Here is a 24,519-nt window from a genome sequence, read left to right as displayed (position 1 = left end):
TTATGGGCATACTGAATTTATTCTGCTTTTTCTTGTTCCGTTTTAACAGTTGCAATCTTCTTTATCTCTCTCTTTTCAATCAATTTTGGAATCCTTTGACAGTTGATGTAGTTTAATGATAACGTTATTTCCAAAAATGGAAATATTGTAATTTCATTGTGCCCGAATTTTTTCTTTTTAGATTAAAAATACAAATTAATATAATTATACAGTCGATCTATGTCTATGGGTAAAAGAACGATAAATCCGTTATATTAAAAATAGCCAAACGATTTCAGCCTTTTAGCGACAGAAAATCCGTCGCTAAAAGGCTGGATTTTAGTAGTGACTAGAAATCTTGATTTTACCAACGGATTTTAACGGCGGATTTAGAATCTGTCGGTAATTTGTGATATAGCAACGGATTAGCGATGGAATACGTCACTAAATGGAGCGAGCAAATGGCGCCATAGTTTAACGACGGATAGTATCTCGCTAAAATGGCGGGAGAATTCCCGCCAATTTGTTTGGAAAATTTGCCGACGGATTAGGTAATCCATTAAACAAACCGTTTTGGTTAGAAATTACCGACGGACTAATATGTAAGTAGATTCTAACCTAAAACAAGTCATTTGCCCTTTTTCTCCTCCATTTCTCTTCTTTGTTGCTAAAACAGAATTGTTAGTAGTTAACATTTCAATATTCTTTTATATAGAAATTCACGCATATGATCAATTTCAATATGCACACGGAACCAGCTCGACAATGTTATAAATTGTTATGGAAATTACATAATTTGTATGCGGTGAAAACTAATAACATTTAATTGAAGATAATTAATAATAAATAAATATAAATATAAAAAATTTACATGGTTTGTCAATTTATCTATGTTTAAAGCGTTTTCAATGTAATACTAAAATGCAGCGGTAATACTATAATTTAGCATTAAATTTTAAAATCTAACTCTAATGCATTATTAAAAGACCATCTTCATTGCATGCTGTATTTCTTATGCTATTTTTAATATAAAAAATAGTAAAACACTAAGTATAACAAATATTATTGAATTTCACTATATTGCAAAATACTTCACATAGCTAATGTATTATTTATTTCACATAGCTAATGCATTATTTATTTGTTGCATGAATGATATATAATGCAACAATCGTATTGTATCAATTTTTCTTAAAAAGAATAGACTTTCTTAGTACATGAGGGTGTAACCCAATAGCTACACTCGTCACTGTACATTTCTCGAAAAGTCAGGGGTTTGATTTTGCCTCTCGTTAGTGAATTTTTTTAAAATGTTATTCCAACCAATTACTAACACTGATGCATTGTTAGATTCCATCTTAAAACCAATTGGTATTAAGTGGAGGTGCCCAACCAATATATAAACACATGTCCACTCACACACACAACCAATGTGGGATTTCCCACTTTAACACTCCCCCTCACGCGTAGCGTGTACGGGCCGAGCAACAAAGTCCCCCCTCACGTAAATCTCACGTGGGCCGGGCCAAACTCAAATTGTGTGAATGGACAAGGCTTTGATACCATGTTAGATTCCATCTTAAAACCAATTGGTGTTAAGTGGAGGTGCCCAACTAATATATAAACACAAATCCATTCACACACACAACCAATGTGGGATTTCCCACTTTAACATGCATATCATATCACTGATAAAAAAAATTATTTCTTATCTCAAAGTTGGTTATTCTCTCGAAAAAAAAGAATCCAAATGAATGTTAGGATTGCATATTTGTTGCCTCTCAATATATAACTTTAATTGTCTTTATGCATGTTATATATAGAATACATTAATTAATTACAAAGAAAGAGAAATATATTATATTCAATTTTTAATTTCTTTCTCCACAGAGTTAATCAATAAAATGATTTAATTTATATTACATAAATATTCTTGCATAATTAATCAAATAAGATTTAAGCCATATTCCTAACAGTATGAAGACTTACGTTATAAATTAGGGTTAGTCATAAAAATTCACCAACTTTACACGTTTTTTTATTTTAATCATACAGTTTAAATTTTCTCATTTTCATGCACAAACTACCACTTTTTCTCAAATTCATGCACGGTGTTGAGGTGTCATAGTTCCATTGGTGTAATTCGCTGAGGTGGAGGTCATTTTACACCAATGAATGAGTGTCACTTCAACACCGTGCATGAATTTAAGAAAAAGTGGTAGTTCGTGCATGAAAATGAGACAATTTAAACTGCGTGATTAAAATGAGAAAACGTGTAAAATTCGTGATTTTTTTTACATTAACCCTATAAATTACTAATTTAGTCTCCATCACATTTCATCACATTAGTAAAACTAAAAATTAACAAATTTGGATGTTTAGCTATTTCGGATTCTTAATGATTTGATTAGTTATAATTACTATGGGAAATCTTAATCGGTTTATTGGTGTATTATCCGATTGATAAGTGTTTGAAGCTCCACCATGTTAACTATAGATGGTCCAAACCATGAAATTTGTAAGTGGTCTTAGTTTTTTTTTTTAATTCAAAGTGGTCTTATTTATTAGATTAGCCTCATTTCTTTTCTTAACAGTAGAGGATTAATTAGGTGTACCGACTATGTGGGAACTGGGAACGAAGGCAAATTCAAAAAGGAGACTTAAAAAAAGTCATAAAATTTAGAGAAAATGTAAAAACTCCTAAAAATGGTCAAAAACTTTAAAAACGCATTTAAAAGGAAAACAATTATATAGCATCTATATTGTTTTCATTTGGCACCTAAAAATTCTTATTTTGTCTGCTCCGTATTAGAGATGTATCGAAAATGTATCAGAAATATATTTTTTATCGTATCAAACATGTATTTATGATGTATTTTTTATAAATATAAACAGAAACATAAAAAGTTTTTGTTTTATGCGTTCCGTATCAAAGATCTATCAACTATGTATTTTTAAGGTATCAAGTATGTATTTACAATGTATTTTTATAGGTAAAAATAAAAGTATAAGAAGTAATAAAAAAAATAAAGATGAAATATTTAAGCTTATAGCATATTCTTGAAAATTAAGTGTTTTTTCAGTAGTTTTGTGGTTAAGAGAAAACTGTAAAAAAAAATCCTATAAACGGCAAAAAAATTAAAATACATTTTTTTATTCACCCGACACTAAAAATATTTTCACTCAACACCTAAAAATTCTTATTGTGTCCTCTTCGTATCAGAGATTTATTAAAAAATTTGATATATTTTTTTGAGGTATCAAATATTTATCTATGATTATTTTTTATAAATAAAAATAAAAGTGTGAAAAGTGAACAGATTTTTATTTTTAAATAAAAATAGCATTTTTGAAGTTTATAGAGTATTTCTAAATATTAACCAATTTTTTAGGGCAGTTTTATGGTTAACCTCATTCGTTCTTTGTCTCATATAGATAAAAAAAATTAATACTTTAATTATCCCAAAAAAATTACAAAAAGGACTACATTTTATGTTAGTAAAATTATTAATATACCCTTGCAGTCTTATCATTTATAAATTCATTGTAGTAGTTTTTTAAATCAATATTCTATAATTATTTACTTTAGAAATTTAAAAGCGTATTTTAGAAACATTACAGTAACTTAATTATATTTTCTTAGTTTATTTGCAAAAAATGTAACATTTTTTTATCTTTATGAAATGAAAAAATTAATAGTATTATATATGCTCAAGCATTTTCTTTTTAAATTATATTATGTACTACACAGTTTATTAGCGAATATATATATATATAAAAATATAATTGAACAAAAGATAATTTTACCTCTTCAACTTGGCACAAATTAAGTATCAAAAAAGTCAAAAACTGGAAAACCGGATCACTTATACCCTGAACTTGTGAAAACCGGCTCAAAAACCACCTTATGCTGACGTGTCATCCTAATTAGAGAGTGAGTTTCATAAATATCATAATTTACTCTATAATTAAAATTCTAATTAATCTAGAGACCTTTTTGAACTTTTTAAAAAACGATCAATTTTTTTTTTAATTTCAGGAAGCAGCAGCTCCTCGGCCTGTTCTTGAACGAGACTCACCGGAGCAACAACTCCTCTTCTCATGCGAGGAGGAACTCCTCCTCGCCCGAGAACATTTTTTTTTAAAACTAATTTTTTAATTAAAAATATAAAATATAGGGAGTTAATTTGATATATAAAATTTTAAAATTAAAATAATTAAATTGATTTTTTTAAACATTATTAAGTATTAATTTAAAATATTAAAAAATGGATCATTTTAAACTTTTTACCATCAAAAACCACTTAAGAAAAAAAAATTACTATTAAAACTGGAGAGTGTGCCTCACTCTCTTATGTGTCTCACTCTCTTATGTGAGAGTGAGAAGGGAGAGTATTTGATCCGATTTTACTATATTCGGAATAAAAATAATCTTATTTCCTATTTTTGATTTTTTGTGCTAAATTGAGGGGTAAAATGATCATTTGTTCTATTAAAATTTATCAATTAGCATTATTCGTGCTATGGCGTGCACCAAAAGGTGCATTACTTTCTACCCCAAATGCAACTTGCTAATTATGCTAATAATGGTCAAACCTCACTTTTTAGTCCTTAATAATTATTAGTAGTATATGTTTGGACACTCAATAAAGTTATGAGTGGCATAGAGGACATTGCTAATATTATTGATTAACAACCGTTACCAAACATTTTAAAGAAATCTATATACTAGTGCAAATTTGAATTAATTGTGCAATAAATACTTTCAAAATGCATACCTACCACGTGAATTTGTGTTTACTCGTAATAAGAACACTTCTTTTTTCAATGAATTAAAATATCTTACCTCTTTTGGCTAAGGAACTGTATGAATTAAGCTACATTTGCACGCAAATATGGTTATTTATTAAAATTAATATGTATGCTTATATAATTGAGAATACTAAATGAACATGTTCATGAATTTCTAAACTAGATAAGTATTTTTGTGAGTTTTCAATATAGATAAAATACTTATGTATTTTTCTAAGAGTTTTTTATTAATAAATAGTTTTTATTATTTCCTAAAGTTAATAAAATATTTATACCAAACGAGCATTCTCGTGAGTTTCAAATTTAACAAATCAATTATTATAAGTTAATGTCCTTACTAATGACAAAAATCAAAACCTTCCTTTCAAATTTATGTGAAGTTCATACTATAAAAATCATTTTATTGTTATTATTTAAACTATAAGCTATAAAAGAAATTAATATTAATTTTTGTATTTTTAACTCTTAAGTAGTTTGTAATCACTATAAATAGATGTCTTAATATTAGTAATGGATGACGAATTGTGGAAACGATTCTCGACTAAATTATTCCAAAATAGTTAATATACTATTGCAGTAATTTTTAATTTATACGAGTATTTATGAGTTATTTGTTCTCGTAAATTTTCAATTCACATCAATTGAATATTGTATTATATTTTTTATCAAAAGAGTTGTTATCATATAGCATTTTCTTGAATTTTTAATTTACATAAGTTATTTATTTAACATTATAAAGAAATCAATCATTTAAATTAATTTAAATCTGAGTCAAAGAAAAATTATGTCTAATATTATATTATCAGAATAAAATAAAAGAAATGTAGTATACAATTTTATAATAAAAAGAATCTAAAATTTATATTAAATTATTTCCGCACAATTGCACAGACATACAACTAGTTGAATAAATAATTAATAAGGTTAATTTTCATGTACTATTTGGAATTAAAAAAATCATTAACTTAAAAAATAAATATATTCTTACTATAAAATAATTTCTTAGATTAAAACTAAATAGATTGATATAGTTAATTATTAGGTTGGGGATAATTATTATGATCCTGATTTTATGTTATAATTACTAGTTCATACATACACTTTTAAAAATGAATTACCCACCTAGTCTTTTAAGTTATTGAACTATTTTCTCTATCCATCAAATGTGAATTACAACTCATCCTTCAGATATCCCATCAATAAGTGCAATAAGATGGGTTGGAGTTTTTCATGGGGTAGATACATAATTTCTCTACTGGAAATTCTGGGTTTCATTAAATGTTAAGGTTGGATAGTGGTCCATGAAAATTTAACAATGATATCATTGTTGGTCATATTTTCTTTCTCGAAGATACTGTATAGTTGACTAAATTAGTCTAGGCCTAAGTGAACAAAAGTATTCAATAAGGACCTAAGGATTGAGGCAAACAATCTTGAGGGTGACTAATTGTATTTTGCAGAACTTGGGTAATTCCTAATTTGCATACTTACTGTTTTTCTTTCATATACTTCTCATTAAGTGTGATTAAAATTTTGAAAACAAACCATAGGAATCCTTTTTATATATGTCATTGATAGAATCAGCAAGGAGAAGTTTGCCCTCAATTAGATATTGCACCATAAACTTAATTAGATTGAGCTTGTCAACCGAGTTAATCAGTCAAGAAATTACATGTAAATCTAATCATATAAGTAACTGGATTGGTACACAAGATCTTTTAAGACCAGACTTTGAACTTGATATTATAACTGGTTTTACCTCTAATTTTAAATTGTCTAATAATTTTCCATCATTTCAGCTCCAATTTGGATATAATGATCTAATCATTTTTTAACACCTTATTTGAAGGGGGTAAAACAAGCTAAAATGCATAGTTTGTGATATTTTTTTATCAAAGTCATGAATTTGACCTTAATTGATTTTTGAATAAAGGGTCAACACATAGGGTCATTTAACCCAATTTTTACTTGTTTGAGCAACTAACCCAAAAACTCTTCATTTTTTGGTTAGATAATCCTATAATTGTATTTTAAAAACGCGTAAAATACAAATCAGAGGTGAGGAATGCGAAATAGAAATTAAAATGTTTCTTATTTGTTGCGATAAAATTATCCTAAACTTATTTTTTGCAATAAAAAAAATAAATTATGGGATTATTTGATCCAAAAAAGAAGAGTTTTGGGGTTAGTTGTTTAAACAAGTTAAAACTGAATTAAATGACTTTATGTCACAAGTTTAGGGGGCGCGTTGACCCTTTATTCATTGAGTTTTTGTGTCAAATTTAGAAGATAAAATGGGCCTTTGTTGAAGTATTAATGCTCATGGTGCTTTGTAATGGAAGAAAGTACAAGGGGGGTGATTGGTGTTTGGCCCCGTCATAATACAATCATGATATATAGAAGGGAAAAGGTTATTTATACCACTCAACTTTGTTTACAGGATTGAGTGAGCCTCTAAAAATGAACAATCAGCCCCCGATTTTGACTCATAAATAAGACACTGGGAGCTTGGTTGTCAAAATCAGGAGGCATGTTTGTTCACTTTTTAAGACGTTAAAAACATATTTGAACCTTTTTAGACGTTGAAGGCTTACTTAATCTTCGAGTCAAACCTTAGGGGTTTAAATGACTTTTCTTCCTATATAGAATTACAATCTAAAAAAAGGAAATGTTTTTTTGTCTAAGTGGATATTTAAAGAACAGAACACAGCTGCAACAATATAAGCAAAAGACAGATCAATGGCTTATAAAAAGAGCTCTAGTCCTTGGGTCCGAACAATAAGGCCAACTAGCCAAAGTTTTGTCCTTGAGAATTCTTTTCCCTTTCATCCTTCTTAAGCTTAAGTAATGATTCCGTGTTTGAAACCTGTTTTCCCATAACGCCAATTATGTTTTGAGCCACTAGAAAGAACTTAAGTAAAAAATTATTTTATAGAACTCAAACTCACTCAAGTTGAGATCAAATATTTTCTCAAGTTGAGATCAAATAGTTTGAGCATCATTCGAGGAGGTCGAGCTTGGCATAGCCGGGCTCGGCTCTATTCATATACACCCCTAATCAACGGCAGCGGGCCGCGGGTAGCACCAGAGGGGGCCACGACACCCTCAAAAAATAAAATCAAAAATATTACTCCGAAAGGTGCAAGAATGGCTCACAACTTGGGAACTAATCCTGATTTAAATTTCAAATTTTTATTAAGGATGAAAACGAGTTGGGATACCCATGAGTTACTGGAGATCAACTCGAAAAAAATTTAAAAGTCGACTATAAAAGTTCAAGTCGAGCTCAAGCTACTCGAGTTAAACTCGAATATCGAATAAAAAGACTCATGAAGCTCACGAGCCTAAAAATATCTAAACAAACCTCTTTCAAACATAAAAATAATATTTTTTTAATATATTAATATTTTGATATCTTTAAATTTTGATACATATTGTTTTAATTGATTAAAATTTTATATTTTATAATAAAAAAATTAAAATGCATAAAATATGATAATCCTTTCATTATTCTTTTTGTTTTTTATTGAACTCAAATCTAGTTTGAAGTCGAACTTGAAAATTTTAAACTCATTCAAATTCAAATTATATTCAAACTTGCATAACACACTCAAACTTGATCGCAAATTTAGCCTAATTCAAATTCAGCTTGGCTCGTTTATATTTTATATGCATTATTTAAAAATTCATTTTTAAAATATAATAAAATTATAAAATACTAATTAAGTTATTTTTTGCCCTTCCGAAATTTATTTTATTATGTCTAGGCCGCCGCCCCTAATGGATACCAATGCTTGCATAAAGGGAGCAATCACTGGTTAAGCAACCTAATTAAACTCCAAAAGATTCATGTAGCATTCCATGAATTAAACTTAACATTCAAGTTTTAAATCCATAATAATTATCAGAATTGTTCTCCCTGGGTGCCAATACATCAAGCAGCTCACAGGCTCATATTTTCCAATGTTATGTAGTCAAATGGGATTGAAGGCAAAGAGAGAAGTGTAAAAAACAAAATAGAATGATATAAAGAAGAAAATAATTTCATCAAGCAACTACAGTACACACAATAAACTATTCTATAACTACAGTGAATTTGTTTACATCAAACATGCATATCCTAATCCACCCAAACTATTTGAACATAATCAACTGCAATAACTAACCCTATGGTCTCCCTAAATACGAGAAATTCTTATATGCACTCAGTTCACCACGTATGATTGTGATCCATCTATTAATTATGTGAACATGACATTATTAAATACAATTAACCAATCAATAAATATCACATTAATTAGTGATAATTTAATTAAAATTAGCTCTTTAATAATTGGTTATTACATTCAATAATGTCACGTGTCATGCAACTAATGAATGCTTCACAATCCTACATGGTAAACTAGGTTCACGAAAGTATTTCTCCATAGTCCATACCGTAGGATACGGAAATAAGAATATCAACGCAAGGTAGTGAAATGAAGAACATATCTTAGCAATTACTTCAAAGTCCAAACGATTACTCAACTATGACCATGACTAGTAGTCTTTCACTACTGATTATTGAACTTTGTAACAACCAAAAGTTGCCTTTCTAGAAAAAAAAAACAAGTGGCATAATTGGCATGACGCAGAATTTCCAATGAAGATCTGATCTGCAGAAATTCTACGAATTGAAAGAAGTCCAATCTTCTAATAAACATCAAAGGGATGAAATTGTGCAATAGCTTTCATGATTGCACTACTGAATGGGCTTGCTAGAAGCCTAGAACTACCTATTTATTGGTAAGAACTAATTCTATGCAATTGTACTTTTTCAATAAGGAAACTAAATAGCTGATAGTTGAGAAGTAAAGACCAAAGAGCTAAAAGATTTAGACTATGTTTGCTTATGGAATCGAATACACATGGAATGAAAAAGCTACTCTGAAGAAAATGTAACAACTTTTCTTTACTTTTTGAGAGAAAAGTTATTCCATAAAAATCATGAAGTAACAATTTCATAGAATTATTATGTACCATTATATGAACCAAAGCAAGAATAGCAATTCTATATGAAATGAAAACGGGTTCCCAGCCAAGAAGCAAGATTATGTTCACGCTTATTCAATAAACAAGCATTAGCAAAGCCAAAAGCTCTTTTACCAACTCAAAAACATAAGAGAACTTCTTTCTAATTCATTAACTCCAACACGCTCATGAAACATGAAACGAAATCCGTTCATTAATAATCGTTCTACCAGAACTAAATCACCATAAGTATTATCAAGATTCAAAATATACCTTTCAATATCCAGCTCAAAATTCTCTTCAGCATTAGTTTATTCATAACTTGCAACCTTATAACACTCAGATTAAGATATTAGACCCACAAAGAAACAAATCTCACTTTTCCATACTCACAGCCACCACTATAACACAAAACCTAACCTAATCAACACTATCATCCTTGAAAAACAAAAAACAACAGTATGATACGTGAAGTTTTACAAACAAACAAAAACAAACAAAATCCTCAAAAGTTATCAAAAATCAACAATATAAATTCACTATTTCATCAACCATCCTCTAGTTACTCCTACATCAAACCAGATCTAGTAATTTATTTTTTTATATATACATATAAGAACATAATTCAGTTAAACTGTCCAGTAAAAGGAATTGAACCTTTAAAAGAGTAACCGCCGATTCGTCGCTTTACGATCTTCACGGACTCCAGAATCAGACTCATCGTGGAACCAGCCAACCGATTTTTGAGCTTCGTAAACTATTTGAGAAATACCTGTGGTCAAATCAAGAGATTCAGTTTAGCAATGATAGAAATGCATGTATAATTAAGTTAAAACAGGTTAGAGATTAGACGATACCTTGTTGAACGGTGCGTTTATTTTGGCGGATCTCTTGAACAGTGGCGGAGATTTTCCAGTAGAGAGGACGGCCGACGTAGAAAAGAAGCATTATGAGTAGAATCGCTATAACTAGTCGGAATGTGGTTCTTGATGCCGGTGATGCTGCCATTTTCGTCGGGATTAAAGAGCAAAAGCGAGAGAAAATGAGCTAGTAGTGTAAAACGAGCGAGGGAGTAAAATTTATTTTATATTAAAAATTTAAGATTTACAATTAAATTGATTATTTTTATTAATATTTTATGATAATCTTTACATAATTATATATTTTATAAATATTATTAATTGTATTATATGATAACACCAAATATACAGCTTGAGATGAAGAATTAAATGTTAAAATTGACTTTATTTATAATTAAATTGAATAAAATGGAATTTATAATATTGGAGATATTATAGTAAAAGTAATTGAATTAATATTATCTAAAATTAATATTTAGTTTAACTATTTAGACTAAAATAACAAATTTATTTATATTTTGAAACAAATAAAATAAAAAATTTATCTACCGAAAGGTGTATGTAATTTTACCTCCATATTATATCTAACTCGGAATATTTCAAATCGGGTTCAAGCTCAAATAATGCAAATATCAAATAAAAATTGAGACACACAAATTTAATTAAATCTACATAAATTCCTTATATAAACGAAATTATACTTTAGTTTTTTGAATATTTTAATTTTTTACATCTCTAAATTAGATAATATCTCATATTAATTGTTGAATTTTACATTTTATAGTGAATAAAACTTGAGTAAATTGAATGTCATTCAAACTCGACTTCTGTGTTGAAAATTTAAACTAGCTCGAATTTGAACTTATATAACACATATGAACTCGAGCTCAAATTTGGCATAATCCGAGCTAAATTTAGCTTATTTGCACACCCAATTATATCAAATGCATTGCGCTTTTTAAAAAAAAAAATCTAATAAATATAATAGATAAAAATTCAATAAAAAGGAAAGTGTAATTAATGTGTAAAAGAAAACCTTTGAAAGCGTATTTCAACTTTTTGATACAAACATTCGAAAAGATTAAGGAGTAGTTACATATAAAATCATCATATTTATATAAATTTACAATTCTAATATAAATTTAGGCCTAATATTTTCAAAAAAATTCCGACTTTATAGCCCCTTTTCGATCTTATCCTAACATTGAAAACTTATCAATTTACCCTATTTCACATTTTATCGTTTCAATTGTACCCTGAAATTTTAAATTGACGTCTTTTTCATTTGATAAAAAATTTAAAAATGTTCTTCATGTATAGCATATATTAATTGTACTAGTCTAAAATTTATTTAGATTTAGTTAAATTAATTAAAAAAATACATTAGTTTAAATTTGATTAAGATTTTTAGTTAGTTTTTAAAAATAAAGGACTTATTTGTATATTTTGAATGAAAATGAATTTAATTTTATCTTTAAACATGTTTAATTGAATGATTTCATCATTTAAGTAAAAAAATTGGCACAAAATAGGGTAAAATTGGTAAGTTTTCACCGTTAGGTTAGGATCAAAAGGGGTTAAAAGGTTAGAATTTTTTTAAAGCATTAGGCCTAATTTTTAAAAGTTGTTAATTTCACATCCCATCTTTTCATTGTTTAGAATTATATGAGGTAAGATAAATCAAATACCACAAATAGTTGATCATAATTTACACTAATAATTTAGAACATAATTTGCTGCTTTGTATTGTTATCTCAAATAGGCATTGCTGCTTTGTATTGTTATCTCATATAAGCATGGAGTCCTAAATTAAATTTTAAACCGCCACACCAATATTGTTGCAAAATTTTAGAAGGTGATATATAAAATTAAAATCTTTAAAAGATTGTATAAAAGTGGTAGTTTTACATATAATTAACCCTAAAATGAATACCAATATCAAACAATAATATAACAAGATAAGATGTTCAGCTTTCATATATGTATAAGAGTCTAAAAGCAAGAGACAACGTGACATTTTTGCTGTACAAGATTTCAACTGCTATATGCAACCCTGACATTGAGAGCAACAAAAAATTTAGTAGCCGCTCATTCCACGGAAACAAAAACACACCAACTATGCTCTGGTGTAGAATCTAAAATCATGCCAAGTTCAGTAGAAATCCCACCATCGACCTGATCTTTTACTTGACCTCCGATGAACTGGATTCCGTGTTTCTTCAGACCCTGGGAACTCCCATTTGGCAATGACGCCATCCCATGAAGAACTAACGAGCATAGGATAGACAGGATGCCAACTACAATCTCTTACAGGACCTTCATGATACGCGAGTCTCGCTACTTCAGCTCCGCTCACCTGTACAAACAAATAAGGTACAGTGACCACCGAACTTAGCTTGCCATTCTCTAAATATAGGCAATCACATTTCTTCAGCCTTGCGACTTATATTCATTTACTCAGAGGTGAAGTGAATTTTATCATGTCAGAATCAGATACGAAAATATCTATACTAGATAATTGTAATGCATTAAAAATGGCATATACACGGATAGGGAACATTCCATTCTGACATCCAACAAAATAATTACTTAAGATACAGTCTTTGATTCTGAAGAGTACTAATACAATCACGTACCAGATCATAAATGTAAACGGAACCATCAGTAGATCCACTATAGATGTACTTTTGACCAGTGCTGCAAGAAAAGTAATTTTACAAGTCAGTAATGAATCAGTTTCTTAAGAATTGTGAGTATCGTGACAAAAAGAATATAACATCAAGTAAAACCACTTCCTATACCTAACCATTGGCAGACCAACATTTATCCAATAATTCAGGTGAGACCAAACAAATGCAGTATAGCAATGCGGAAATCTAAGTTTTAACTATAGCAAAGCCGAAATCAAAGTTTTAAATGTGTCATGTACTGTCATTAGGGGCAAATATGTTTGATATGTCTAGTCTTGATACTTACCTTTATTGGCTAGGTAAGGATACCTTAATCTCAGGCTGTATATTCCTCTATTTTCTTCCTTGACAAAAAACATTTTTTCTTTAAAATAAGTCTGAATCAAACTATGGACCAATATTTGAATTTTGAGAAAAATCTAAACCTCAAAAAATGTGCATTATAAGGCTATAAATGAAAATTAAGTCAGTTACGGCAGCAGTAAAGTGATATATTAGTTTCAATCACATAAGCAGCGGTAATTTTTTTATATTTACCTATATTTCGGAGAGAAGTAGCAGCGGATCAGAGTGCGCAAGACTGAATGACCCCTGTATGTGGCCAATGACTTATCATTCGGATGTTTCAAGTTCCTTGCACTGGAAGGATACTCCATCCATCTGTAGTCCCATTCAGGGTCTCTAAGGATTGTGGTGCTGGTTGAATAGAAATGTTAGGAGCAATTATATTTGAGCATAACTGAACTCTAGCATCAATGCAGATCGGTACTCCAATTAATTAAAAATAAATTTGAGTTTTTCCACACTAGATGGCAAAACCAGTTTGAAAGATGAAGTAATAACAAAGGTATTATGACAGCATTTAAGAATGCATATGTAAAACTAGCACCAACAACAATCTCCTTCCTCATACACACTTCAATTTCTGAAAACCCTTCTCAAAGTGTAGATGCGTCAATTCAGCTAAAAAGTTCTACACTAATAGTAATTTATATACTTCTAATTGTTCAGACTGTTTTATTTTTGATGTGATTCCATCATAGGAAATGGAATTTAAGTTTTCTCACTCGAGCATAGATTTACGTTTATCCATATGACTCTCCAACGTTGAAAGGCGTGTCACACATTTCCAGGCGAAAATGATAAGTACAAAATGAAACAACCAAAAATTAACAGCAACCCTTGTTTAAATCCAAATCTCAAAGTGTGAACTTGATATCAGGCAGATAAGGAAAAAAATCAACTACTATAAAGTGCAAACTGAAGATCATGTTAACATCAGTCGGTTTGGAACAAACCTTGGCTCCAGCCAAGCATCATCCATCAGTATATAAAATTAATTATATGCATTTGACAAGCTGCAAGCATCAATTGATTGCATCCTAATTATGGTTCTAACAAAAATCATATGAGTGGATACTTAGAAGAGAGATTTGCAAGCAGTAACAAACATCCAGGAAAAAGGCATGCGTGTTAGTGTCAAATAAATAAGAAATAGACCACAACAATATTACATACCATGTGGTATTAGAAGACATCTTTCTAATATCCCATAGTTTAGTAGTTTGATCTTTTCCATTTGATATAAAATGACGCCCATCTCCATGGCTGTCTATGAATGTAATGCCTTCTAGATGTCCTGTCAAAATACCAGTTGCTTGTCCTCTATTGATAAAGCAACGCCTATCCCACACCTGCAGCAGTTAAAAACTAAGTAAAAAAATTATCTAAAAAAAAATAACATTAGGACTGAGAAGTGAATGGCTGAACTAGCTTCACAATAAAAAAAATAGCATTATTAGCATCTGTTGAGAATGCCTCAGTTTTCAAATAGCATTAAGTTGGTTATTTGGGCAATAGGATAATTAGTCATCATGGTATTCCAACTCCCTTTAAAAAGGTCATGTTCAGCCATCATAGAAAAATCTGCTGCAACGAGGTTAATCACAAAGAACCTCGGGTACCAGTGAAGAATTATTAAATGGAAAGAGGTGATTTTTACCTTACATAGGTTATCATCACTTCCGGAATATATGAGATGTCCAGTTTCATCAGCAAAACACACTGTATTTACATCAGACTGTAAGAGAAAATGATAATCAACTTAGCATGAGTACAAGGTAGATGAAGGAATCCACAAAAATTACAAGGCTTCAAACATAAAAACATCCTTCAATATAAAATCTTCTATATATCATAGTTATAACTTATTTACTACCTGATGTGCATGAATCCAGAGGATTTTCTTATTTGATTCAAGATCATAAACATGTATCCCATAATCACTACCTCCAGCTACTAGCTCTCGCCCATCTGTTGAAAATTTCACAGAGAAGATCCCAAATTCGTTATCTTCATCTTCATTCCCAGAGAAGTCCAAGCCATCATGGATTTCCTGCATGTGAGGACTTCAAATGTAAAGTGAGTTTTCAGGAACAAACCGACAGGAACTCCAGCAAACAGTTTTGGGTCTCTTCGACGGACAAAAAGAAAAGGAAAAACAAATATGTGCGGCTACAAACCAGCCAAAAAGGCAAAATAAAAGATAAATATGACTTATAGCACATACCGTTACATTAGCAAGTGACTCGGTTGTAGCAGATCCAACGTCTACAATATGCACAATGGGTGACATGCTAGCATACACCTGCAATAAAGTAGCCATTGTCTCATCACAATAGACTTTAATAATTTACGAAAATGATGAAACTATGTTTACATCAAATGATCAATAGCACAATAAAACTGTTTACAGAACATATAAACTGCAAAAAAAAAAAATAGGTTCTCAATAAATAACAATCAAATAACCTATATATCAATGCACTGTCCATTATAAGAAGATTCTAACTCGCCACAACAATCACAAACTTACAAGATTTCGTCGATCAGGTGAAAGGCATGTATCAGTAATAGTCCATCTCACACTTTTTGTCAAGATATCCTTCTGAATTTTCCATCCACCATCCACATTATACACCCTAATGTGACCTCCCTGTTCAAATCAAAAACCACAAAAACACTTGAAAGTTGAAACAATCCACTCATATGCAACCTCTCTAGCAAAACACTAAAGAAACACACATACCTGAAATCCTGCAACAAAAAGAGAGCCATCATCCGAAAATTGAGAAACATATGCGCGACTCTTCATCCGATCAATTCTCCAAGGACCATTAGCCGGCAAGAATCGACTCAAAACATGACAACTATCTGCGGACGAGAATTTTCCCTTCCCAGAAAAATTACCCTCTCGACCAGCCAACATTTTCACAGTTGAGACAGGGTGCAAGCTCATTCTACTATTACTCAAAAACTTATTGGGCACTGATCTTAACTTAGTAAGCTGAACAATGTCATGATCAAAATAATCAGAATTCTCATGTGATCCTTTGCTTATAGTTGATGCAGAGGAATCATCCTCATTATCATTATCACAAGCACCATTAGTATTACCACTACTCTTAAATAACCTACTCATCATGTTAAATAGAATTCCACTAACTACACACTGCCTATTAGCTCACAGCCATAATAGCAACAGATTAACTGTACCCTAAGCAATCCTGCAATGAGTAAAAATAAATAAAGATTACAAATTTGTAAAGTTCAAAAAATGAAACATAAATTACACAGAACAAGAACATGCAAAATTACGTGAACATAAATACATAATGATGGTAATTAGTTGAGAAAATAGATAAAGGTTTGAACTTTGATCATGGGCAAATAAAAAAAGACCTGATTTTGGTGGGTGAGATGAAATTGGATGTTTTTGGAGCTTTGTGATGGAAATGAAATGAAATTGTGAAGAAGATGTGGGTGTTTAATTTGAGTAAATTGAGTGGATTTTGGAGGGGTGGTGATGGTTTTGTTATGTTTGGTTGGAACGTGGCAGTTAAATATAAAAAGAGACGGCTGAGTCGTTGACATTGAATCACACCACCACCTTTGTCTCCAAAATCTCTTTAGGCCCTTTAGAGCAATGCCATTTGGCTAATCTAATTCATTTATAGGTGAACACTACTTGAAATTACCGATGAATTATAGCTCAGATGGTATAGTTAGATCGTGTGTTCAGTTTTTTCAACAAACATATTTTTTAAATTATTAATAAAATACTATTTAAATAAATTATGCCACTTGAAATAAAAAAAATAGAATTGTGATAAATTCTACACATTTATATTTTAAACGAATTCTCAAATTTAATTTAATTTCATTTTATTTTTAGATTATCTTATAATCATTTTATAAAAGTTAGATTATATAAAAGTTAAATTAATACAGATAAATTTTATTCTATAATAAAAATAACAAACTATGTTTGTTCTATAATATAAATTTATTTTATAAATAATTAAAAATAATAATATTAGAATCACTAATATTTTAAAGTACCTAACACTATAATCAAGATTTATTGTTGTAGATAATGTATTGGTTGATAGAAAGGATGAAAATAAAAATAAAAAAGAGAAAGTAGAAAAAAAAAACAGACTAATAATAGCCACGAGAACTAAAGACTAAGAAAGAAAGAAAATATAATTTTTAAGTTGACAAATCAGTCAAAAAAGATGTGTTTTTTATTTTATAAATATTTTTGCAAATTTATCTATTTTAATAGGATTTGCAAATCCCAAATTATAACTAAATTTAATTCCATGTTTTCAAATCATGAAATTATATTAGTTCATTTATTTATTCCAAACACAAAAATTTAAAACTGTAAATGAATTTTTACATAATTTTCGTGTTTGGTATAAATGAATGAACTAATATAATTTCATAATTACCAATGAGCTATAACTCAAATGGTATAAGCACTAAGCAGCAAACTGCTAGGTCGTGGGTTCGATTCCTCCCACAAGCGCTCCCCCCTCCCCAAATTATCAAAAAAAATATAATTTCATAATTTGAATAAAATTATACAAAGTCTATAAAATACTAAGACATCATTAAATAACTATATAAAAAGTAATTATATACTTCATTAACATATTTAATTATAAAATGATGTAATAGCATTTTACAAATTACTTTTGTTTACGGATCGTATTGTGGACAAAATTTATGAAAAATTACTTATGAAAATATTTAATTCGATCCTCCATGCTATTATATTAAGAGTTTATCACTTTCACCATGGTAAAAAAAATGTGTAATGAGTCTTGTTTTTAATTTCTTCAAGATTAAATTGCTTCTTTGGTAATCTCAAATAATAATAACAATAATGATAGTAATATGAGCCTGCAGGATATGCAAATAATATTGATTGCATCGTGGTTCGAACATTGAAAAATTATCATCCTTTAGCAATTACTGTCTCGAAGAAAATACTCAACCAAACAGATAAATACCTATAGCTTCAGCTCAAATCGACTGCAACAAGAAGATACAGACAAGCCTAACAAACAATTCTTGTCATACAAAAGAAAACAAGAAAAAAAAGCTCAAAGCTTTTCTAAATGCCATCACTTGACAATGGCAAACTGATCAAGACACAGGATCCAGGCAGTGCCTAGAGATAGTACTAGTATACAAACACTGACAGCTGGATATCTAGTTCCCGAGCCGAAGCTCGAGGCAGCTCAATTTGATCTAATAGTGTGAGCAATGGAATGAGCAGAGTCATATATTCCCCCTAACATCGGTCTGCCAAACATCTGCTTACTGTTTATTGCAAGTTTGCTAACCTTAGTACGGTCGAGAAGGATGGCACATGCACCCAAACAAACAGCAATGTAGAAATTAAAAATACTGTCGCACGGAATGCTCTTCGTAAAAGTGGAATCATGCCATTTTTACCAACGGCAGTTGAGTTTTTCATCATTCCCAACTTGCCATTCAACCTCATTTCGGTATCCTGCAAAAAATTATAATGTGCAGACTATAAATCCTCAGCGGACTAAGGAAAAGTGTAACAATTTCATGATATAACTTGTCATAAAAAATGTTCAAATAAAACTAAAAATAAATAAATGAAATTAACCTCGCTTGTTCATGGAGCTACCGATGTCTATCTTCATTTTATACAATGTGTATCAAATTTTGTAAAATTTTATCCACAATGGCAGTTGCCTCATAGTGTAATAAAATAATACAAAGTTCTAAAGTGGACATTTTATAATTATTATTTTTAATGCCACATTCCAATCAGCACTATTACCCTTTCATTACCTTCATAGAATCGTTTTTTCTTTTGTTTCTTGTAAAGTGACTTAAAAAATATATAGTATTTACTAAGTTCTTGAAGAATCAAGATACATTAAACGTGTAGAGATCTATATAGCAATAAACTTAGTGCAACACTCATGTCTAAAATCTAGAAAACCAAGAAAGTTGGGTAGAAGAAATCAAAAACCGAAATCAATCACATCTCCCATGAACTAAAATCAATAAAGCAAAAAAAGCACAACTTGTAGAAAACTATGCAGCTGAGAGATACAACGAACATTATTGTAAATCAGATAGAATAATATAGGAATTAGGCTTGGTAAGTTTCAAAATGGGACTAATTACCTAATTTTGGGCTGCAAGCGCAACAGATTACTTCCACGCACAACAAACTTTATGGGCTTTCCAGCCTCCGAAACATGGTGGGTGAACATAGTGAAGTATCAGGGTCTGTCCTTCAGTGTTTTAACCACTGAGATTCCATCTGATCACATAAATTTTTGTAAAATTAAAGAAATGTGTTAGCCACTAATTGAAAGGAAAGAGAGCAAAATAATTAGTTAGGAGAGATTAAGATCTATATTCTCAATTACTTGATGTATGATATTGATTGCTTAATATTGTTTTCTCATACTTAAGGCACAATTTTGTATACCCAGTCAGTTGGTTGGACCTGATTAAGCCATTCACTCAATGAGTTCACTAGGCTCTAGTGGCAGAAACAAACAAAAAGTAGAAAAAAGTCCAACCTTAAATCAAAATTCTTATCAATGTTATGTACATATTCATATAATGATTCAACTATCCAAAAAAAAAAAAAAGGAGCAACCCAAAGAAACGTAACAAACCAGGCCAGGTCAGAAACTACCAAGGTATAAAGGTCAATATGCACATATAGAAGAAAATATAATTCCAGCAAGGCATTCTTCTTACTATTAACACCATTGGCATGACAAATTCAATTTAATTCGGTTTGAAATTATAGAAATATTTGAACATCATAGTAGAAAGCAGATGCTTATCACAGGAAATGCCAAAAAAAATTGAAGACGGTCAAGAAAAACATCATGACAAAAAAGGACTCTTCTAATAAAGTTTCTGAGTAGTTTTTTTCTTCTCCTGCATATAATAATCCCTTGAAAAGAGAGATTCGAATAACAGCAATGTGTACCATAGCAAAGCTGTGCATTTCTAGAAAGAGAGATGCAGTGCAACACTTAACAGATAACAGAGCTACTTGAAGTAAAGAACAAGAAGCACCAAAAGATGAGGAAAATATATGCAAGATACCCTTCATAACATGGAGAATCATGTTGTTCATATAAACAAGCATCAAGCCCCTTTTGGCCAGCATCTTTCCCGGAACAGCAACAAACTTATGCACATATGAGACAGGATCTTTAAATAACCGCTTAATTTGACAAAAAGTTGAAGTTCTATTATTCTTCCAGCAATTGACATTAGAGTTTTAAGAAAAAAATTATCAGCATAAGTAACTTATGCTTAACCTAGTACTCATTTAAAATTCAAAATGCCCATTGAAACTACAAAATGATAACCACAAAGATGACTATCTTCATACTTAAGCAGTTTCTTCAAAGGAATAAACCAGAAGATAAAATGAAATGCGTTAAATTCAGCATAAACATAAATAACCTTTAATTACCTTATTCACCGCAACTGTTATACGGATAGAGACAAAGAGAGTCAGAAAACAAAGAGAACAGAGATGCTGGATAAAGGAAATACGGCTAAGTAGATTAAAGATTAGAGCACAAAACAGAGATATGAAAAGAGGTGAAATCATAGCCACATAAAAGTTACATTTGCAAGTGACTCAGTCGTAGAAGATCCAACGTCTACAATATGCACAATGGGTGGCGTGCTAGCGTACACCTGCAACAAAGAAGCCATTGTCTCAACACAATAGACTTTATTGATATATGAAAAACGATGAAACTATTTTACATCAAATGATCTAAAACACAATGACATTGTTTACAGAACATGTGAGCAGCAAAAAGGTATAGGTTCTCAATCACAATCAAATAACCTGTATATCAATGCATTGTCCATTAGACAATGATTTTAACTTGCCATTCGAATAGTATATCGTAAACATTGGCCACTAAAGAATGATTCTAACTTGCCATTTCAACAGTACATGTTGCATGCCTCTTTCTTTGTCTAACAGAAATCACAAACTTACAAGATGTCGCCAATCAGGCGAAAGACATGTATCAGTAATTGTCCATCTCATATTTTTGGTCAAGATATCCTTCTGAAGTTTCCATCCACTGTCCACATTATATACCCTAATGTGGCCTCCCTATTTGAAACAAAACCACAGAAACAATTAAAATAATCCACTCATATGTAACCTCTCTAGCCAAAGACTAAAGAAACGTACCTGAAATCCTGCAGCAAAAGGAGTGCCATCATCAGAAACAGAGAAATATAAGCAGTGAGCACGGCTCTTCATCTGATCAATTCTCCAAGGACCATTAGCCTGCAAGAATCGACTCAAAACAAGACAACTATCGGTAGATGAGAATTTTCCTTTCCCAGAATAATTACTCACTCGACCAGCCAACATTTTCACATTTGGGACAGGCAACAGGCTCAATCTACTATTATCAGGCACATGCCAACTGACCCAACTCAAAAACTTATTTGGCACTCATGATCAAGATACCAGAATTCTCATTTGATCCTTCGCTTGTAAATGATGCAGAAGAATCATTGTCATTATCACAAGCACCATTTCTACTACTACTCTTAAATAACCCACTCATCATATTAATCGTTTAGAATTCCACTAACTACGCCCTACCTACAAAATATTAACTGTGACCTAAGCAATCATGCGATGAGGAAAAATAAATAAAGATTACAATTTTCAAAGTTCAAAAAATCAAACACAGAGTTACACACAACAAGAACATGCCAAATTACGCAAAACAGAATAACTGTAATTACTTGAGCAAATAAATAAAAGAAAGAATTGAAGTTACGAATCTCAATTTAAGCATTGTTTCATCCATATGCGTAAAAACATAAACAAAATTGTTTATAATTTGATCATTCTCTATAACGAAACTAACAAAAGAAAGTAGCAAAATAGCAAACAACAAAACCGAACCCTAACAAAATAAATCCGCTATCTTCTGCGCTTAGATTCTTTGCGCATTTCCGTAAGATAACTCTCCAAGTTAGACTTCACCCACATTTGTCTCCCAACAAGATCCTCCTTCCTCGATTCATCAAGGTTTATCCACGAATCAAGCGGCACTCCCAGCGACCTCCGTGTTAAATAAGACGCGTCTTCAAAAGAATACGAAGCTCCCTTCAACTTATATCTCCACAACCAACGCCCTTGCCACAGCAGCAGCTTAGCCACAGTATAAGGAAGAATTACAAACTGAACACCAATGAGTTCCCAAACAGTAGGTATTTTAGCTCCCTTAATATCCAATTCAAGCTCTTCACTTAAATCCTCCCCTAATTTCTTATCAACATGCCTATTCCCCTTCTTCTTCGACGTAGCTCCACCACTCCGTTCAAATTCCAACGCCTTTAACCTATTTCTATAAGCCGGAGTTTTTTTAACTGTTGCCACAGCCTGATTAAACCTAGTCAACTGATTCATATACTGAAACCCTGAGACAATAATTAACAGACCGACCAGGACAAGACGAGGATCCGTTTTATGACCGTAATAAGCATGATAATAGCGAGCTGTATTGTAAAATACCTCCTCTGGATGGGCAATTGCGTAATCATACTGCTCTCGAGTCGCTTCGTCTTTGAGAATCTCGTAAGCATTTGCGATTTTCACGAATAGTTTTTTTGACTCTGGATCTGGATTTTTGTCCGGATGATGTTTTAATGAGAGTTTGTAGTATGATTTTTTGATCTCTGATGTATTAGCGTTTTGAGAAACCCCTAGCAGATCGTAGCAGTCGTCTTCGTCGCAGTAAATGGCGGTGGAAGGAGCGATTGTGAAACAGAGAATGAGAAATAATAGAGCTGCGCCCCGGCTGATCGGTGCCGGTATCGCCATAACTGATTCTGTTTCTCTGGATATTTTGGTGAATTTGACTTTTCTGTTGCTTTTATTTTATGTTTTGTTGAAGATGAAAGGGAACGTGTTGGTTAATGGGCTATCACTACAGTTGCACCAAAATGTATTCACTTAATAATAAAATAAAAATAAAATATCACTTGATAATAAAAATTAAATTAATTATGGGTTAATTCTTAAAAAAATCACGAATTTTACACGAAATTTCATTTTAATGATGACCTTTAAAAGTTTTCATTTAAAGGCACGGACTTTCATTTTATTTCAAATCTATCATCAAAATAAAATTCGGTGTATTTTAGGATTAATTCCATATAAAATCACCACATTTACATGTTTTTTCATTTTAATCACTCCTTTAAAAAGTGTCAAATAAAATCACAACCTTTCATTTTTTTTCAAATCTATCACGAATGTGAAAATCCGGTGTATGTTTGTTAACTCGACAACCGGAATCAACAAAAAAATAGTAAGAAGAATGTATTTTATGTGTTAATAGGGCATTACTCAGATTAAAACATTTATTTGTTAGGAAAAAGACATCAAATTTTACTCATCGATGAAAGATTTACAAAAAATGAAAGGTAGTGACTTTATTTGACACTTTTTAAAGTACGTGATTAAAATGAAAAAATGTGTAAAGGTGGTGATTTTATATGGAATTAACCCGTGTATTTCAGCTGACTAAAAATTTCTAATCCTAGATACTCTAACTGAAAGATAATAAGATTTAATGTTGATTAATAATTTGGGTCTTTCATTAATGGTTTAGTGAAGAATTTAGTTAATTAAGATACATTGAAATGATGAATTTGAAACAATATAAAAGTTCGTGCCTTTAAATGACAACTTTTAAAGGTCATGATTAAAATGAAATTTTGTGTAAAGTTCGTGATGTTTTTAGAAA

At 30.7% G+C, this 24,519-nt stretch overlaps 4 protein-coding genes across 7 annotated transcripts; all 4 read right to left on the bottom strand.

The window, feature by feature from the left end:
• Positions 1-7,184: 7,184 nt before the first annotated feature.
• On the bottom strand, positions 7,185-10,887 carry LOC126667192 (uncharacterized). 2 transcript variants are annotated; one of them, XM_050360155.2, is made up of 3 exons: positions 10,659-10,887; positions 10,459-10,573; positions 7,185-7,657 (listed from the first exon to the last, which is right to left on the bottom strand). In XM_050360155.2, exons 1-2 carry the CDS (start codon positions 10,807-10,809, stop codon positions 10,461-10,463), a joined length of 264 nt encoding a protein of 87 aa, XP_050216112.1. In that variant the 5' UTR covers positions 10,810-10,887; the 3' UTR covers positions 7,185-7,657; positions 10,459-10,460. The 2 variants fall into 2 exon arrangements, with proteins under 2 accessions (XP_050216112.1, XP_050216111.1); XM_050360154.2 differs by lacking the exon at positions 7,185-7,657 and having other exon boundaries at positions 10,084-10,573; positions 10,659-10,886.
• Positions 10,888-12,642: 1,755 nt separating this feature from the next.
• Positions 12,643-17,334, bottom strand: LOC126670180 (LEC14B homolog). Of its 2 annotated transcripts, XM_050363848.1 has the most exons (11): positions 17,093-17,334; positions 16,440-16,917; positions 16,227-16,346; positions 15,921-15,998; positions 15,570-15,746; positions 15,354-15,431; positions 14,870-15,045; positions 13,889-14,047; positions 13,298-13,358; positions 12,830-13,017; positions 12,643-12,714 (listed from the first exon to the last, which is right to left on the bottom strand). In XM_050363848.1, exons 2-11 carry the CDS (start codon positions 16,833-16,835, stop codon positions 12,696-12,698), a joined length of 1,452 nt encoding a protein of 483 aa, XP_050219805.1. In that variant the 5' UTR covers positions 16,836-16,917; positions 17,093-17,334; the 3' UTR covers positions 12,643-12,695. The 2 variants fall into 2 exon arrangements, with proteins under 2 accessions (XP_050219805.1, XP_050219804.1); XM_050363847.2 differs by lacking the exon at positions 17,093-17,334 and having other exon boundaries at positions 16,440-17,081.
• A 1,275-nt stretch (positions 17,335-18,609) lies between these two features.
• LOC126669201 (LEC14B homolog) lies at positions 18,610-22,434 on the bottom strand. Of its 2 annotated transcripts, XM_050362606.2 has the most exons (5): positions 21,939-22,434; positions 21,738-21,857; positions 21,353-21,424; positions 19,874-20,012; positions 18,610-19,217 (listed from the first exon to the last, which is right to left on the bottom strand). In XM_050362606.2, exons 1-4 carry the CDS (start codon positions 22,122-22,124, stop codon positions 19,986-19,988), a joined length of 405 nt encoding a protein of 134 aa, XP_050218563.1. In that variant the 5' UTR covers positions 22,125-22,434; the 3' UTR covers positions 18,610-19,217; positions 19,874-19,985. The 2 variants fall into 2 exon arrangements, with proteins under 2 accessions (XP_050218563.1, XP_050218564.1); XM_050362607.2 differs by lacking the exon at positions 18,610-19,217 and having other exon boundaries at positions 19,875-20,012; positions 20,819-21,424.
• Positions 22,435-22,532: 98 nt separating this feature from the next.
• On the bottom strand, positions 22,533-23,675 carry LOC126669200 (chaperone protein dnaJ 50). The gene has a single exon (XM_050362605.2). The coding sequence runs from the start codon at positions 23,589-23,591 to the stop codon at positions 22,689-22,691; it is 903 nt and encodes a 300-aa protein (XP_050218562.1). The 5' UTR covers positions 23,592-23,675; the 3' UTR covers positions 22,533-22,688.
• Positions 23,676-24,519: the final 844 nt, after the last annotated feature.

Source organism: Mercurialis annua, linkage group LG2 (assembly GCF_937616625.2).
Source record: "Mercurialis annua linkage group LG2, ddMerAnnu1.2, whole genome shotgun sequence".
Lineage (NCBI taxonomy): Eukaryota > Viridiplantae > Streptophyta > Magnoliopsida > Malpighiales > Euphorbiaceae > Mercurialis > Mercurialis annua.
The sequence above is the reverse complement of the archived record's forward strand: the minus strand, read 5'-3'. Positions and strand labels throughout refer to the sequence as shown.

Coding starts and splice junctions, on each gene's coding strand:
- LOC126667192 (XM_050360155.2), bottom strand. CDS start 10,809: ATGGCAGCATCACCGGCATCAAGAACCACATTCCGACTAGTTATAGCG. Junction 10,574..10,658: donor TAAACGCACCGTTCAACAAG/GTATCGTCTAAT, acceptor ATTTGACCACAG/GTATTTCTCAAATAGTTTAC.
- LOC126670180 (XM_050363848.1), bottom strand. CDS start 16,835: ATGATGAGTAGGTTATTTAAGAGTAGTGGTAATACTAATGGTGCTTGT. Junction 14,048..14,869: donor ATGTCTTCTAATACCACATG/GTATGTAATATT, acceptor CTATTCAACCAG/CACCACAATCCTTAGAGACC. Junction 13,018..13,297: donor CCGTTTACATTTATGATCTG/GTACGTGATTGT, acceptor TTGTTTGTACAG/GTGAGCGGAGCTGAAGTAGC.
- LOC126669201 (XM_050362606.2), bottom strand. CDS start 22,124: ATGTTGGCTGGTCGAGTGAGTAATTATTCTGGGAAAGGAAAATTCTCA. Junction 21,858..21,938: donor CTTTTGCTGCAGGATTTCAG/GTACGTTTCTTT, acceptor TGTTTCAAATAG/GGAGGCCACATTAGGGTATA. Junction 20,013..21,352: donor CGACTGAGTCACTTGCAAAT/GTAACTTTTATG, acceptor TTATGTGATCAG/ATGGAATCTCAGTGGTTAAA.
- LOC126669200 (XM_050362605.2), bottom strand. CDS start 23,591: ATGGCGATACCGGCACCGATCAGCCGGGGCGCAGCTCTATTATTTCTC.